We start from the raw sequence: 17,268 nt of genomic DNA, 5'->3' as shown, positions 1-17,268 counted from the left end.
GACAGTGTTTCTGTAGAAGGAACGGCCCAGCCTGCACCGCTGTGAGGTTCCCCCTGAGAGCTGAAATCACTGAGAGCTGGGTGGAAGAGACCGACTCACGGAGGTCACAGTGGCAGGTGGCAGCAGAAGGTGATGGCGCAGGGCCATCGGCACTGGAATGAACGGTGGCACGACAAACAGCGGCCGGAGCGAGTGGCAAGCAGCTGGAGGAACGAGCAAGGTGCCTTCTCCCCTGTACCCTCCAGGGTGGGAGGTGAACTCATGCAAAAGCACCTCTGAACTCTGGGTCTGCAGTGACCAAGGACAACAACTCTGAATGGGGTGCAGTGGAGGGAGAAGGGAGGGGCATGTTAAAGGGCTACGTTTTAGTGACTTTGCTCCAGAATGCTAGATTTGTGACTAAGAAACTTATATAAATATACATTTCCTAATAGGCCAGGATTTTTTTTAAAAACGCATTATTTGCCAAAGTCATTATCTCACTTTGTTGCTATCTCGAGAGGCGTTATCTTGGGGAGTTTCTGTACTAAACATTTTTATTATATTATAATTAATTTTTACGTAACATAAGAATGGCCATATTGGGTCAGACCAATGGTCCATCTAACCCTGTCTTCTGACAGTGGCCAGTGCCAGGTGCTTCAAAGGGAATTAACAGAACAAGCAATTATCAAGTGATCCATTCTCTGGTGTCCACTCCCAGCTTCTGGCAGGCAGAGGCTCTCAGAGCATGGTGTTGCATCCCTGCCCATCCTGGCTAAGCGCCATCAATGGACCTATCTTCCATGAACTTATCTAGTTCTTTTTTGAACCGTGTTATAGTCTTGGCCTTCACAACATCCTCTGGCAAGGAGTTCCACAGGTTGACTGTGTGTTGTGTGAAGAAATACTTCCTTCTGTTTGTTTTCAACCTGCTGCCCATTAATTTCATTTGGTGACCCCTGGTTCTTGTGTTACGTGAAGGAGCTTATTCACATTCTCCACACCAGTCAAGATTTTATAGACCTCTAGCATATCCCCTCTTAGTCCTCTCTTTTCCAAGCTGAAAAGTCCTAGTCTTTTTAATCTCTCCTCATATGGAAGATGTTCATTTTTGTTGCCCTTCTGTGTACCTTTTCCAACTCCAGTCTATCGTTTTCGAGATGGGGCAACCAGAACTGCACACAGTATTCAAGATGGGGGAATACCTGGATTTATACAATAAAAATGGAGGAACTTGGTTTGCCAGACAGATCAGTAAAGCCAATTCTGACAAACTATGTGAAAAGGCTGCAAAACACCAATCCTCTGGACTGCATTGACATGAAGAAAGCCTTATAAGCCAGTCATTGTCAAAGCCAATTTTAGAAGTACTTAATGAGGCTGTTAAAAATGCTGGAGACACGGTTTATTCAAACATGGCTGTCACATCATACTTTCATACTAAGCAAGAGATACCACCCACTACAAACTGGAGGCCTGTCACGGAGTCCCTGGGCGATGCTCTGGAACTGCTCCCCATGAAGCTAGTCAGGACTCTGGGGCAGTCGCCTTTCTGTGAGCAGCCTGTCTGCAGGACACACAGCTCACACAGCTTCCACCTTCCTGTGTCTGACCTCGGAGCATTCAGCCTCCTCTGCCCCTCCATGCGCTTTCCCCCAGCGAGTCCGCTCAGGCGGGGCTCCTGGGGAAGCCAGAGGGTCCTGCACCCCAACTTCGCAGTCAGACGTGACTCTCAGCCAGCCAGTAAAACAGAAGGTTTATTAGATGACAGGAACATGGTCTAAAACAGAGCTTGCAGGTGCAGAGAACGGGACCCCTCAGCTGGGTCCATTTTGGGGGGCAGTGAGCCAGACAACCACGTCTGCACTTCACTCCATGTCCCAGCCAGCCCCAAACTGAAAACCCCTCCAGCCCCTCCTCCTCTGGGCTTTGTTCCTTTCCCGGGCCAGAAGGTCACCTGGTTCCTTTGTTCTCCAACCCTTCAGCTCTCACCTTGCAGGGGGGGAAGGGCCCAGGCCATCAGTTGCCAGGAAACAGGGTGTCGGCCATTCTCTGTGTCCAGACCCCTTCACACACCTGCCCTCTAGGGCTCTGCAATGATCATACACCCTTACTCCACCCCCTAGATACTTAAGAACTGCCTAGGGGAAACTGAGGCACCCCCACACTATTCAGAGGAAACATTAAGAACAGTCCCACTTCGTCACATCTCTCCCCCCTTCGAGATCGAACTGAGCGGGGTCACTTTAGCCGGTGACCTGGGGAAGTTCGAAGCCACCAATGTTCCCATGGATGCCCCAGCATCTCTCCCGTTCCTTGGTAGGAGTTACACCAGGCCCCTCCGGTTTCACGCCCTCCCTTAGGTCAGGGGTGGTCGATAGCACTCGCAGGCCGCATGTGGGAAGGTTTATGCAGCCCATGCCCTTTGGCCACCCCAAGAATGTCTCCCCATTGACCATCACCTTCTGCTCCCACTGGAGGTCCGAGGGGCCTGGCCCCAGGAAACTCCACACCGACATATAGGTTGGGGTCAGGAGTGGGAGCCTGTCCACATCCCCACCCATCTGGCTGACGGAGTCTATGGCCTTGGGACCCAGTAAGGGAGCTAGATACCGGGGCTTTTCCGCAGGGTCCCCTTGGTTCAAATCGCCAGCCTGCTCAAAGGCAGTGAGGTGGGCGTCCACCTCCCCCCCATCCTTAACCAGGGGCAGCAATTTAGTCTCGAGGTTCCCTGCGGAACTGGCACCCCGGGGTCTATCCCCACTCACCCCGGGGAGGTCCCCTAGGCCTCTCCGCTCCCCCAACGCCAGTTCATGCTGCTGCTGCTTCTGCAGCTCTTTCTCGGGCTCTCGCTGTCTCCCACGGTCCTCTTGCTCTCTCGGACTCAGCTCCAATCCCGTCCGTCTCGATCCCCCGATGGGGAACCCGATCGTGAAGACCCTCGTCTGGTCGGGGACAGGAGTCTTGGCGATGCCTGGCTCCCACTCCAGCTGCTCCCAGATCCTGCTATAGCCCCAGTTGGGGTCAGGAATCTGTTCCTTAGAGCGGTCATCCTCCTCCAGCTGCACGATTAACTCTGCTTTGGTGAACTTTCCAAAGCTCAACCCTCTCTTTTTGCACAGGGTTACAATGTCCTTCTTAAGGAGACGGTGACAGGCCGTCACTCCGCTCCTCCCAAGCTGTTGTGGACTCACAGGTCCGTGTGTTCTCAGCTCCCCACGGTTTCCAGGGAGAACCCCTAGTGTGCCAGCCCTTCTCCAGGTCACCACCTCTTTGCCAGGGTCGAGCGGCAGACTCCTCCGCCCCTGAGACCGCTCACTGCAGTCCCCAGGGGGACCCCATTACTGCACAGTCCCTCTCGCTGGTCACACACTCCCAGGGGTTAACCGCCCCCCGAAACCGCTCCTTTCTGAGCCTTCAGCAGGCCTGGTCCTCGGCAATCCCCCTTCGTGTTACTGCTCCCCAGTCACTTACTGCAGGAAGCGCCATCCACGGGGTGCAGTACATCCCACCTCTGCCACCAGTTGTCACGGAGTCCCTGGGCGATGCTCTGGAACTGCTCCCCATGAAGCCAGTCAGGACTCTGGGGCAGTCGCCTTTCTGTGAGCAGCCTGTCTTCAGGACACGCAGCTCACTCAGCTTCCACCTTCCTGTGTCTGACCTCGGAGCATTCAGCCTCCTCTGCCCCTCCATGCGCTTTCCCCCAGCGAGTCCGCTCAGGCGGGGCTCCTGGGGAAGCCAGAGGGTCCTGCACCCCAACTTCGCAGTCAGACGTGACTCTCAGCCAGCCAGTAAAACAGAAGGTTTATTAGATGACAGGAACATGGTCTAAAACAGAGCTTGCAGGTGCAGAGAACGGGACCCCTCAGCTGGGTCCATTTTGGGGGGCAGTGAGCCAGACAACCACGTCTGCACTTCACTCCATGTCCCAGCCAGCCCCAAACTGAAAACCCCTCCAGCCCCTCCTCCTCTGGGCTTTGTTCCTTTCCCGGGCCAGAAGGTCACCTGATTCCTTTGTTCTCCAACCCTTCAGCTCTCACCTTGCAGGGGGGGAAGGGCCCAGGCCATCAGTTGCCAGGAAACAGGGTGTCGGCCATTCTCTGTGTCCAGACCCCTTCACACACCTGCCCTCTAGGGCTCTGCAATGATCATACACCCTTACTCCACCCCCTAGATACTTAAGAACTGCCTAGGGGAAACTGAGGCACCCCCACACTATTCAGAGGAAACATTAAGAACAGTCCCACTTCGTCACATGGCCAATGTTAAGGGCATTGTCATTTGTTAATCCTGAAGTTGGACACTGGTTCTGAGCAAGACCAACAAATGCTCACTGTCTTTCTGCAAGAAACTCAACTGACTGGTTAGAAGCATGTGGGTGCAACAGTGAAAGACTCAGCAGTGACAAGGTGAAGACCTCTCTCACCGCATTCTGAAAATGTGCCTACATGACTGATGAATGCACCGATGCAAATGGGCATCAAGTATTAAGTCACTGCACGTTATCTTGATGTCAGTGGTAGGCCAGTGGATGAATTTCCAGCTGTTCAGGAAATATATATATATATATAGAAGATATATCGGCTGCATCTCTGACAACCCACGTCTTAGAAGAGTTAAATGCTTATAAATTGAACCCCAAAGAGATGGCTGCTTGTGCATTTGATGGAGCTGCAAACTTCTCTAGAAGACATAGTGGAGTACAAGCTTTGCTCAGAGAAAAGTGTAACCCTTGTCTCTCCTATACGCACTGCAGAGGCCATCTACTCCAACTAGCGCTAGGACGAGCTGCAGAATCTTCAAAAGACGTTTAAAAAGCTATAAATGTAATGTCTTCATTCGACTCTTTTTTTCAGCAAGAGTCCAAAAGGACTGAGCGTCTTGGAAAACATAGAAGATCCACTGGGACAGAAGTGCAAATTAGTCCAACCTGGGAAAACCCGCTGGCTTTCTGAGGAGCAATCCCTGGCTGTTGTCTTAAAATTACTCCTGCCTCACTACAAAAGCTACTTTCCCCCTCTTGGTATTGACGCCTCCTCATCATTTATTGGGAGTGGACCAAGTCCACCCTGATTGAATTGGCCTTGTCAACACTGGTTCTCCACTTGTGAGGTAGCTCCCTTCTCTTCATGTATAGTAATGTCTGCATCTGTAATTTTCACTGCATGCATCTGAAGAAGTGAGTTTTTTACCCACAAAAGCTTATGCCCAAATAAATCTGTTCGTCTTTAAGATGCCACTGGACTCCTCATTGTTTTTGTGGATACAGACTAACACGGCTACCCCCTGATACTTAAAACTACTGCAACCATTATTATTGGCTTTGGAAAGTATCTGCCGAGATGGAGCAGATCTAAGTAGGTTTCAGAGTAGCAGCTGTGTTAGTCTGTATTCGCAAAAAGAAAAGGAGGACTCGTGGCACCTTAGAGACTAACCAATTTATTTGAGCATAAGCTTTCGTGAGCTACAGTTCACTTCATCGGATGCATTCAGTGGAAAATACAGTGGGGAGATTTTATATACACAGAGAACATGAAACAGTGGTGTTACCATACAGACTGTAAGGAAAGTGATCAGGTAAGGTGAGCTATTACTAGCAGGGGAGCGGGGGTGGGGTGCGGGGGGAACCTTTTGTAGTGATAATCAAGGTGGGCCATTTCCAGCAGTTGACAAGAACTTGTGAGGAACAGTAGGGAGGGAAATAAACATGGGGAAATAGTTTTACTTTGTGTAATGACACATCCACTCCCAGTCTCTATTCAAGCCTAAGCTAATTGTATCCAGTTTGCAAATTAATTCCAATTCAGCAGTCTCTCGTTGGAGTCTGTTTTTGAAGTTTTTTTGTTGAAGAATTGCCACTTTTAGGTCTGTAATCGAGTGACCAAAGAGATTGAAGTGTTCTCCAAGTGGTTTATGAATGTTATAATTCTTGGTGTCTGATTTGTGTCCATTTATTCTTTTACGTAGAGACTGTCCGGTTTGGCCAGTGTACATGGCAGAGGGGCATTGCTGGCCCATGATGGCGTATATCCACCAATGTGATATATGCCATCATGGGCCAGCCATGTAAGTCTACTGTTGAAACCACTTGGGTCATTAAACAGTGCCATCCAGGCATCTACTACTACAGTAGCAGATCTCTGTCCAGCAATGGAAGCTACACTTGGATCAATCAGAGAGGTCCATTGAAAACGTACTGAAAGAAGCAAAGACTTCAGTTCAGAAGTGACTAATTAGGGCACTTTTATTGACTCCTTAAATGAAGAGGACAAAAAGCATAGGTATACATCTTTCTATTCCCAGTCATAGCAGCTACTGTCGAGCATTCTTTTTCCTCGTTGAATAGCATTGTGTGTTCTGGAAGAAGTCGCCTTCTGCCTGATCATGAGCATGTCATGAAGGACTGGAAGTACCGGACACATGAGAAACCACCAAAAATGAACGCACCGCATTCGAGAAGTTCATTAACAGAGTTGTGCAAAATTACAAGAAGAAATCAAGAAGGATGTAGATGTCGTGCTTCATAGTAGGCTTGCGCAGCTAACATTAATTTGTGTGATGATTTAAAGATGTGAGTTAAATCTAATAAAATGGTCGTGAAACATTTTTCAGTTGTTACTGTGGTGCCATACAGCCCACCTTCAGCCTCACGGTCTCACCCCTCATTGGTCCTTACCCCCCTGTACTTTTGAACCCCATCCCCCCCCGCAATTTCAATTCTTGTGGAAAACACTGCCTGGTTAGAGTACCCTGGGCTTTGGGGGGAGGGATAGCTCAGGGGTTTGAGCATTGGCCTGCTAAACCCAGGGTTGTGAGTTCAATCCTTGAGGGGGTCAATTAGGGATCTGGGACAAAAATTGGGGATTGGTCCTGCTTTGAGCAGGGGGTTGGACTAGATGACCTCCTGAGGTCCCTTCCAACCCTGATATTCTATGATTCTATGATTTGGACCAAGGCCCCACGAATCTTCGAGTTTAAAATGTGCTGTTGAGAGTTTTATGGGTTAGAGAACACTGAGAGTGGGTGAAGCAGAGTCATATGCTGAAAGAAACATAAACAGTTATGTGAAGAAAGAAGAATGGCCCTTGGAGGGGACGGCTCAGCTCAGAAGTGAGAGGTTTGCACATGCGCTGTGATCAAACAGCAGAGGCCAGTGAAGTGGACAGGATCCGATTACAAATAAGGGTTGACAATGAAGTGAAGCCGGCTGGCGTTCGGGTAACAAGAAAACAGCGTGAGCTGAGGAAGGGGCAAAGCTGCTCACCTACAGCAAAAGCAAGAGCTGGAAGCTGAAGAAAAAGCCCACCAGAGACTGAAGAAAACTGCCACATTTCAACTCCAAGTCCTGGGAGAACCAAGGAATCTGCAGTCTGGAATTCCATCTGCGCCCAACCACAGAGACTGGGCTAGAGTCTGCTCAGTTTATAAAGAGCCTGAGCTACGGGGAGTTTCTGTCCACCTTGGAGTATGTGTGATAGTCCCAGGATTCCTGCAGGAATCACTGGTGCATATGTGAGAATGGAAATTGTGAAAAGCGTAAGCCCCCCAGGAGAAGGAATCACTTGGCACCACAGTTTAAAAGAGGGGAAGGTGTGAGAGTAAAACTAGCCCAGTGTATAAAACTCTGACCCTTGGGGAAACCATTATGTGACGCCAGCGTGGGGGGGCCCAAATTGTCCAAATCTTAGAAATACCCCAAACCCCACAATAAATTCTAATGTGCTTACTCTGAATACAGAGGCTAACCAGATATGCCCCAGCACAGCCATCTGGTGTCCCGAGGCAGTCCCTGCAAATATTGATGCTACCTCCTTGATCTCAGAAAAGTTTGGGGAAGGAATTAGCCTCAAGGAAAGGTCCTGGCTCGGGCCCGTGGCAACCAGCTGGGAGCTGGCCCGAGTGTGGCGGGGGGAGCTGGAGCTGGCAGGGAGCTGCAGCAGGAAGAGGAAGCAGGTTCTCCCGAGCCTCGGCCCTGACAGGGTCCATGGTGTGCTAGCAGTGCCAGGGCAAGGCCAGCCGGTGTGGGATGAGCAGGCTGCACCCAGCGAGGGCAGGAAGGAAACACCGGCGCCTGGCACAGCGATCTCAGGTCTGAGGGGCTGGCAAAGGAGCCGGCAGAAGCTTTTTACACCACTAACAATTCCACGGTATGGGGAGTGCCCCGGCTGGCGACAATCAGCCGTCGCTCTATTGCCTTGGCCCCACAATGGGCCTGGCCTGCATCTGCAGCTCCCTATCTCAGTGCCCTGACAAGATCATAAACAGGGATGCATAAATAGAGAAATCTTGAGTAGGGGTCGAGAGGGTTCTTTTACCTTTGGCACTGGTGCGACCACTGCTGGAATCCCATGTCCAGGTCTTGTGCCCACTGGTCAAGGAGGATGTTGATAAATTGGAGAGGGGTCAGAGAAGAGCCACGAAAATGATTGGAGGATTGGGAAGCTGCCTGATAGTGAGAGACTCCAGGAGCATTGTCTTTTTTTTAGCTTAACAAAGAAGAGCTTAAGGGGTGACTTGATCAGTAGACGTGGGGAACAAATACTTGGCATGGGGTTCTTCAGTCTAGCAGAGAGAGGGCTAACACCAGACAGTGGCTGGAGGAGGAAGCTAGACAAACTCAGACTGGAAATAAGGTGTAAATGATTAAGAGGGTGAGTAATTAACCACGGAAACCTTTTCCCAAGGGTCGTGGTGGATTCTCCATCACTGGTAATTTTAAACGATCTGCTCTGTGAGTTATCGTGGGGCTGGTCTCTGGCCTATGCTAGGCAGGAGGTCAGATCAGATGATCACAATGGTCCCTTCTGGCCTGGGGATCTCAGATCTGTTAATCGCTTTCCTACTTCTACGTGATAGCCCCATTTTTATATATCCCGGAGTCCTTGAGCCTTTTGCCAGAGCAGTGCACAGACAGCTCATGCTGAGGTGATTATCTCTGGTGATCCCTAAATCTGTCTCTGGATACGGGTACGCTTGGAGCTGGAGGTGTAGCGTACCAAACTGAGATGCCAAGTCTGGACTTGGGATGGCTAGACCATCCCGCTGCTCACACCACCGCGGCTACACTATTCTTAACGCATTCATTTGATCAGTGCTAGCTCAGGTACATCTAGATCATAGAACCGGAGGGTTGGTAGAGATGTCAAGGGGCATCTATTCTGATTCCCTGCCAAGACGTAGGATTTGTTGTGTCTAACCCATCCCAGACAGGTGGCTCCAGCCTCCTTTTGAAAACCCCCAGTGAAGGAGCTTCCATGACCTCTCAAGGTGTCTGTTTCACTGTCCTACTGTTCTTACAGTTAGGGAGTTTTTCCTGGGCTTTAATCTAAATCTGCTGTGCTGTAGTTTGATCCCATGGCCTCTTGTCCTGCCCCCTGTAGCAAGAGAGAACAACTTTTCTCCATCTTTTTATGGCAGCCTTTCCCGTGTCTGAAGACCACTATCATGTCCCCCCTTAATCCCCTTTTCCAAACTAAACATACCCAGTTCCTTCAGCCTTTGCTCATATGGCTTGCATTCCATCCCTTTGATCGTCTTTGTCGCTCACCTCTGGATCCTTTCCAGTTTCTCTACATCCTTTCTGTACCTTTCTATACCTTTGAAAGAATAGTAAATATGGCAGGCGACCAGCTTGGCTTAACGGTGAAATCCTAGCGGATCTTAAACATAAAAAAGAAGCTTACAAGAAGTGGAAGGTTAGACATATGACCAGGGAAGAGTATAAAAATATTTCTCGAGCATGTAGGAATGAAATCAGGAGGGCCAAATCGCACCTGGAGCTGCAGCTAGCGAGAGATGTCAAGAGTAACAAGAAGGGTTTCTTCAGGTATGTTAGCAATAAGAAGAAAGCCAAGGAAAGTGTGGGCCCCTTAATGAATGAGGGAGGCAACCTAGTGACAGAGGATGTGGAAAAAGCTAATGTACTCAATGCTTTTTTTGCCTCTGTCTTCACGAACAAGGTCAGCTCCCAGACTGCTGCACTGGGCATCACAACATGGGGAATAGATGGCCAGCCCTCTGTGGAGAAAGAGGTGGTTAGGCACTATTTAGAAAAGCTGGATGTGCACAAGTCCATGGGGCCGCACGAGTTGCATCCAAGAGTGCTAAAGGAATTGGCAGCTGTGATTGCAGAGCCATTGGCCATTATCTTTGAAAACTCGTGGCAAACGGGGGAAGTCCCGGATGACTGGAAAAAGGCTAATGTAGTGCCAATCTTTAAAAAAGGGAAGAAGAAGGATCCTGGGAACTACAGGCCAGTCAGCCTCACCTCAGTCCCCTGAAAAATCATGGAGCAGGTCCTCAAAGAATCAATCCTGAAGCACTTACATGAGAGGAAAGTGATCAGGAACAGTCAGCATGGATTCACCAAGGGAAGGTCATGCCTGACTAATCTAATCGCCTTCTATGATGAGATTACTGGTTCTGTGGATGAAGGGAAAGCAGTGGATGTATTGTTTCTTGACTTTAGCAAAGCTTTTGACACGGTCTCCCACAGTATTCTTGTCAGCAAGTTAAAGAAGTATGGGCTGGATGAATGCACTATAAGGTGGGTAGAAAGTTGGCTAGATTGTCGGGCTCAACGGGTAGTGATCAATGGCTCCATGTCTAGTTGGCAGCCGGTGTCAAGTGGAGTGCCCCAGGGGTCGGTCCTGGGGCCGGTTTTGTTCAATATCTTCATAAATGATCTGGAGGATGGTGTGGATTGCACTCTCAGCGAATTTGCGGATGATACTAAACTGGGAGGAGTGGTAGATACGCTGGAGGGCAGGGATAGGATACAGAGGGCCCTAGACAAATTGGAGGATTGGGCCAAAAGAAATCTGATGAGGTTCAATAAGGATAAGTGCAGGGTCCTGCACTTAGGACGGAAGAACCCAATGCACAGCTACAGACTAGGGACCGAATGGCTAGGCAGCAGTTCTGCGGAAAAGGACCTAGGGGTGACAGTGCACGAGAAGCTGGATATGAGTCAGCAGTGTGCCCTTGTTGCCAAGAAGGCCAATGGCATTTTGGGATGTATAAGTAGGGGCATAGCGAGCAGATCGAGGGACGTGATCGTCCCCCTCTATTCGACATTGGTGAGGCCTCATCTGGAGTACTGTGTCCAGTTTTGGGCCCCACACTACAAGAAGGATGTGGATAAATTGGAGAGAGTCCAGCGAAGGGCAACAAAAATGATTAGGGGTCTGGAACACATGAGTTATGAGGAGAGGCTGAGGGAACTGGGATTGTTTAGTCTGCAGAAGAGAAGAATGAGGGGGGATTTGATAGCTGCTTTCAACTACCTGAGAGGTGGTTCCAGAGAGGATGGTTCTAGACTATTCTCAGTGGTAGAAGAGGACAGGACAAGGAGTAATGGTCTCAAGTGGCAGTGGGGGAGGTTTAGATTGGATATTAGGAAAAACTTTTTCACTAGGAGGGCGGTGAAACACTGGAATGCGTTGCCTAGGGAGGTGGTAGAATCTCCTTCCTTAGAAGTTTTTAAGGTCAGGCTTGACAAAGCCCTGGCTGGGATGATTTAATTGGGGATTGGTCCTGCTTTGAGCAGGGGGTTGGACTAGATGACCTCCTGAGGTCCCTTCCAACCCTGATATTCTATGATTCTTGGTGACGAAAACTGGACACAGCACTAGAGCTGAGGCCTAACCAGGGCCAAGCAGAGTGGTCCTAGCACTTCCAGTGACTTACATGCTTTGCCTCTCTTAAAGCAACCTAAAATTGAAGTTGCTCTTTTTGCATCACAACAGCATCACATTGTTGACTCGTGCTGAGGATGCGATCCACCAGAACTCCCAGATCCTTCTCAGCAGTGCTGCTGCCAAGCCAGTTATCCCCCATCCTGTATTTGTGTATTTGGTTTTTCTTCCCTAAGTGCAGCACCTTCCATTTGTCTTTGCTGAATTTCATTTTGTCGTCTATAGCCCAGTTCTCCAAGTTATCAAGATCCCTGTGGATTTTAGCTCTGTTCTCCATTGCAACTCCCCCCAGCTTTGTGTCATCTGCACACGTGATCAGTGCGCTCTCTCCTCCGACATCCAGGGCATTAATAAAGATGTTCAACAACACCTGGCCCAGAACAGATCCCTGTGGAACCCCACTGGAAACCACCCTCCAATCCAACATCATTCCATTAATCGTTACTCTTTGTTCACAGTTGTTTAACCAATTATGCATCCACTTAATGGGAGTTCTGTTGAGCCCGCATTTCTCCAGCTTACTTATGAGACTGTCCTGTGGGACTGTGTCAGAAGCCTGGCTGAAGTCCAGGTATATTATGTCCGCTGCATTCCCCCATCCACCAAACCAGTTACCCTGTCAAAGAGGGAAATCAAGCTGGTTTGGCAGGGTTTGTTCTTGGTAAATCCAGGCTGGCTGCTAACGATCACCCCTTCCTCCTCCAGGTGTTTGCACATGGAATGTTTTATACATGGCTCTTGTCGCTTCCCAGGCATTGAGGTCCAGTGACTGGCCTACAGTTCCCTGGCTCCCCCTTTCCAACCCTTGTTAAAGATGGGCCCTACGTTGGCCCAACCATAGCCCTTCTCCAATCTTCCAGGACCTCTCCTGTTATCCATGAGTTGGTAAATATTATTGCCGATGGGTCTGAGATTTCTTCAGCTAATTCCTTCAGCACCCTGGGGTGACTAACATCCAGCCCTGCTGACCTGAATTCATTCAGATTGGTCAGAAGATCTGTGACATGTTCTTTACTTAGTCCGATCTGCAGCCCATCTATTGTCTCCCCATCTATTGTCTGTTGTAACTTCGCTAGTTGTCCGGTCACATGTCATTTTTTGTGAAAAGACTGAAGCAAAGTCGGCATTGAGCAGCTCTGCCTTCCTGTCATCTTCTGTTACCAGCTCACCACCTCCAGTGAGCCACGGGCCCACACTGTCCTTGGCCTTTCTGTTTTGTCTGACATCTTTGTAGAACCCCTTCCTGGTGTCTCTAACATTGCTTGCCAGCTGTGGCTCATTCTTTGCCTTGGCTCTCCTGACTTTGTCCCTACACTTGTGCTATTCCCATGTATCCTTCCTTGGGGCCGTGCCCTCCTTCCATTTCCTGTATGGGTCCCTTCTGGTTTTTACACAGCTACAAAGCCCTGGCTGGGATGATTTAACTGGGAATTGGTCCTGCTTCGAGCAGGGGGTTGGACTAGATGACCTTCTGGGGTCCCTTCCAACCCTGATATTCTATGATTCTATGAAAGCTCCTTATGCAGCCACATCGGCCTCCTGTGGCTCTTCTTCTCTTTCCTCTGCCTAAATCTCTGTGAGCTGGAATTTACACTTCCAGCTCCAGGCGGCAGAAGTGTTGCTGCTGTCCAAGACCGTCTCCCCTGCCCTGTAGATAGAATCTGCGTTCTTGGTCTTACCTGGCATTGGCTGTATTAAAACCCATCTTCTTGGATTGTGACCATTTAACCAGGTGCTTCGGCTCCCTCTGTAGCAGGATCCTGTCCTTATTTACTGCTCCACCCATCTGTGTGTCACCTGCCAACTTTACCAGCGAAGATTTATGTCCTGTGTTGGCCAGTGATAAAAATACTAACTCATGTTGGACCAAGAATTGATCGTGGGGGAACCTCGCTAGAAATAGCCCCACTCACCAATGGCTCTCCATTAATAACTCCATTCTGAGATTGGTCACTCAGCCAGTCTGTAATCCACCTGCTCATTCCATATAGTGCAAGGTTTTTTAACCAAACTGTCATGAGGTACTAAGTCCCATGTCATGGCGAAATCCAGTGAAATTAACCATGCTGTTGTATTCAGGATCGACATCAGGGTAACCAGGCTGCACTTCTCGGGCCGTCCCTTTTGCCCTTTTCTAATACTGCAACTACACTGGAAGCCCTCCAACTCTGGGATTTCCCAGCTTTCTCAAGATTTGTTTTAGCACCGCATCCACATTTCTGGGTGTTTTTTTCCCCAGCATAATTTCTTTGTGGAAGCATGGCATTTGGGGGTATCCAGGAGGATGTCCTTGACCAACTCCCTCTTTTTGTTAACACTGCCTGCGCCAGGGAAGTTGCCAGAGCCAGTCCTGAGCCCCCACTTTCCTTGCTGGGTGTGGGGGGAGAGGCCTGGCCGCCCCAGACATAGCTCCAGGGAGCTCCATTGCTGATTCTGCCCTGGCCTTCCAGACCAAGCCCAGTGGGACTCTGCTCTTAGGAGTAGGCATAGCTCCTGGCATAGCACGGGCATATGCCCAGCTCTGGGCAGCATGGGAGCTGCTCCGGATTCCCATTCTCTCCACTTAATGCCTCAAAGGCATTGGTGCCAGCTCTGAGCTGGGACACCAGGGAAGCAAGAGCTCGGTAACAGCTTCATGTGCCCACCCTCTGCATGGGCCACCTCAGCGCAAAGCTCATGAACACGTGCGGGAGGCTTTGGCAGGGGCATCAGGACGGGAGCGGCGCTGGCTGCGGGGCCCTGGATTGGGTGGGCGGGGGCGTATGTGTGGGAGAGGTGCCAGCCCAGGGCCCCGAATTGGGTGGGCGGGGGCATTGGGATGGGAGCGGTGCTGGCCGCAGGGCCCTGGATTGGGTGGGTGGGGGTGTCAGTGTGGAAGAGGTGCCAGCCCGGGGCCCTGGACTGGGTGAGTGGGGGCATCCATGTGGGAACAGTGCCGGGCGGGGGTCCTGGACTGGGTGAGCAGGGGTGTTGGTATGGGAGCGGGGCCTGGCAGGGGCCCTGGACTGGGTGGGGGAGTCGGTACGGGAACAGTGGTGGGCAGCGGCCCTGGACTGGGTGAGTGGGGGCATCAGTTTGGGAGTGGTGCCTGGTGCGGGCCCTGGACTGGATGTGCGGGGGTGTCGTTGTGGGAGGGGTGCTGAGCGGAGGGCCTGCACTGGGTGGGTGGGGGAATCTGTGTGGGAGAGGTGCCGGCCTGGTGCCCTGGACTAGGTGGGGCGGAAGTGCCGGTGTGGGAGAGGTGCCAGCCTCGGGCCCTGGACAGGGTGAGCGGGGGCATTGGTATGGGAGCAGTGCTGGGCGGTTGCCCTGGGGTGGGGGGGGATGTTGATACAGGAATGGTGCCAGTTTGGGGCCCTGCACTGGTTGGGTGGGGGTGTTGGTACGGGAACGGTGTTGGGCAGGGGCCCTGGAGTGGGTGTGCGGGGATGTTGGCATGGGAATGGTGCTGAGCGGAGGGCCTGCACTGGGTGGGTGGGGGCGTCCATGTGGGAATGGTGCCGAGCGGAGGCCTTGGACTGGGTGGGCGGGGGTGTCGGTGTGGGAGGGGTGCTGGGTGGGCGCGGGTGTCGGTGTGGGAGTGGTGTCGGACGGGGGCCCCAGCAGGGCAGGGCGGGGATCTCCCCCTCTCTCTCTCCCCACGGTGCTGACCTGCTGCCCCTCTCCTTGCAGGTTCTCAGATCGATGACCACGTTCCAAAGCGAGCTTCGGCCCGGATTCTCGCTCCCCCCGGAGGCAGGTCTAGCGGCATTTGGTAAAACCAGCGACCTGTCCCCAAACTAAGGACGCAGCAGCAGCACCCCACTCCTCCTGCTGGCCCCGCCCCCACTGGAAGACCTGGCCATGCCGCCTCCACCCACCCCGGGGCACCGGGACACCACAGTGCTGTCCAGCAGGGCTGTTTGCCATCCAGTCCCGCCAGGCGGTGGCGCCCGCTGGGAGGAGGCTGCAAGCCGTGCCCTCCTGCGGGTGGGCCATGGTAGGGGTGCCCTCACTGTATGGCCATGCACCCGCGCATGACTGCAGCTCCTTTCTGTGAGATAACGTTTGCTTTGCAGGCTGCACAGCTGGGCTCCTGGGCCCACTGCATGCAGCGCAAGTCAGCAGCAAGCTGCCTGCGGCATGGGGCAGGTGGGGCGCTGGTGCGGGCCAGGCCGGGCAGGGGGAGGGAGGGAGGGCGGCCTCTACGTTCCCTTTTCTGTTTGCACGTTGGGTTTGGATCAGTGAGTTTTGACTTGTTTGTGCATCACGTGAAAATAATCCCAGGTGGTTTGTGTCATTAGCGTTAGGGGAGAAGCGGGAGAAGGTCCGGGCCCCATGGCGGGAAGGGGGCGCAGGACCCCCCACACCAGGCTGCTGACTCCATGCTGTGGACAGCAGGCTCTGAAAGGAGGGTGAGGCCCCCCTCCCTGGTACACACGGAGCAAGGGCCCCTGACTACATCCAGATGTGCTACCCCCCCACACCCACACCCAGATCCCTGTGTGGGGACGTGCTACACACACAGACCCAGATCCCTGTGTGGGGACGTGCTACACACACAGACACAGATCCCTGTGTGGGGATATGCTAAACCAACCCTCCGTCCCGTGGCTGGGCTCCATTCGATGGGTGATGGCATTGAGCCCCCTTGGAAAGCATTGAGTACCTCGGGTGAACAGGTATGTCTCTTCCCTCTCCCTGTAGGTGGTTGCCATGGGAACGAGCCCAATGAAGCCACCTCCCAGTTGAACCAGGTTCAGGAGTTTGAAAAATCCAAGGTTTCCGAGCAGCAGCCGTGTTAGTCTGTATCTGCAAAAAGAACAGGAGGACTTGTGGCACCTTAGGGACTAACACATTTATTGGAGCATCAGCTTTCGTAGGCTACAGCTCACTTCATCGGATGCATAGAATGGAACATAGAGTAAGAAGATATAAAAATACCTACAGAGAAGGTGGAAGTTGCCGTACAAACTGTAAGGGGCTCATTAATGAAGATGAGCTATTATCAGTAGGAGAAAAAACTTTTGTGGTGATAATCAAGCTGGCCCATTTGGACCGTTGACCAGAAGGGGTGAAGATACTTAACATGGGGACATAGATTCAATTTGTGTAATGACCCAGCCACTCCCAGTCTCACAGATCTTGGCAGACAGGCCAGTCCTTGCTTACAGACAGCCTCCCAACCTGAAGCAAATACTCACCAGCAACCACATACCACACAACAGAGCCACTAACCCAGGAACCTATCCTTGCAACAAAGCCCGATGCCAACTGTGTCCACAGATCTATTCAGGGGACACCATCACAGGGCCTAATCACATCAGCCACACTATCAGAGGCTCGTTCCCCTGCACATCTGCCAATGTGATAGATGCCATCATGTGCCAGCAATGTCCCTCTGCCATGTACATTGGCCACACCGGACAGTCTCTAGGTAAAAGAATAAATGGACACAAATCTGACATCAGGAATCAGAACATTCAAAAACGGGCAGGAGAACACTTCAGCCTCTCTGGCTACTCAGTAACAGATTTAAGGGTGGCAATTTTGCAACAGAAAAGCTTCAAAAACAGACTCCAATGAGAAACTGCTGAGCTTGAATTCATAT

At 51.5% G+C, this 17,268-nt stretch overlaps 1 protein-coding gene across 2 annotated transcripts in view; it reads left to right on the top strand.

Moving 5' to 3' along the window:
* The window catches only part of DPYSL5 (dihydropyrimidinase like 5), a 111,477-nt gene extending 94,905 nt beyond the window's left edge, over nt 1–16,572 (top strand). For both annotated transcript variants that reach the window (XM_048846108.2, XM_048846106.2), the window contains one exon: nt 15,351–16,572. In XM_048846108.2, coding sequence (XP_048702065.1) covers nt 15,351–15,461 — 111 coding nt within the window. In that variant the 3' untranslated portion in view covers nt 15,462–16,572. The remainder of the gene's footprint in view (nt 1–15,350) is intronic.
* Nucleotides 16,573–17,268: the final 696 nt, after the last annotated feature.

Source organism: Caretta caretta, chromosome 3, assembly GCF_965140235.1.
Source record: "Caretta caretta isolate rCarCar2 chromosome 3, rCarCar1.hap1, whole genome shotgun sequence".
Classification (NCBI taxonomy): domain Eukaryota; kingdom Metazoa; phylum Chordata; order Testudines; family Cheloniidae; genus Caretta; species Caretta caretta.
The sequence above is the reverse complement of the archived record's forward strand: the minus strand, read 5'-3'. Positions and strand labels throughout refer to the sequence as shown.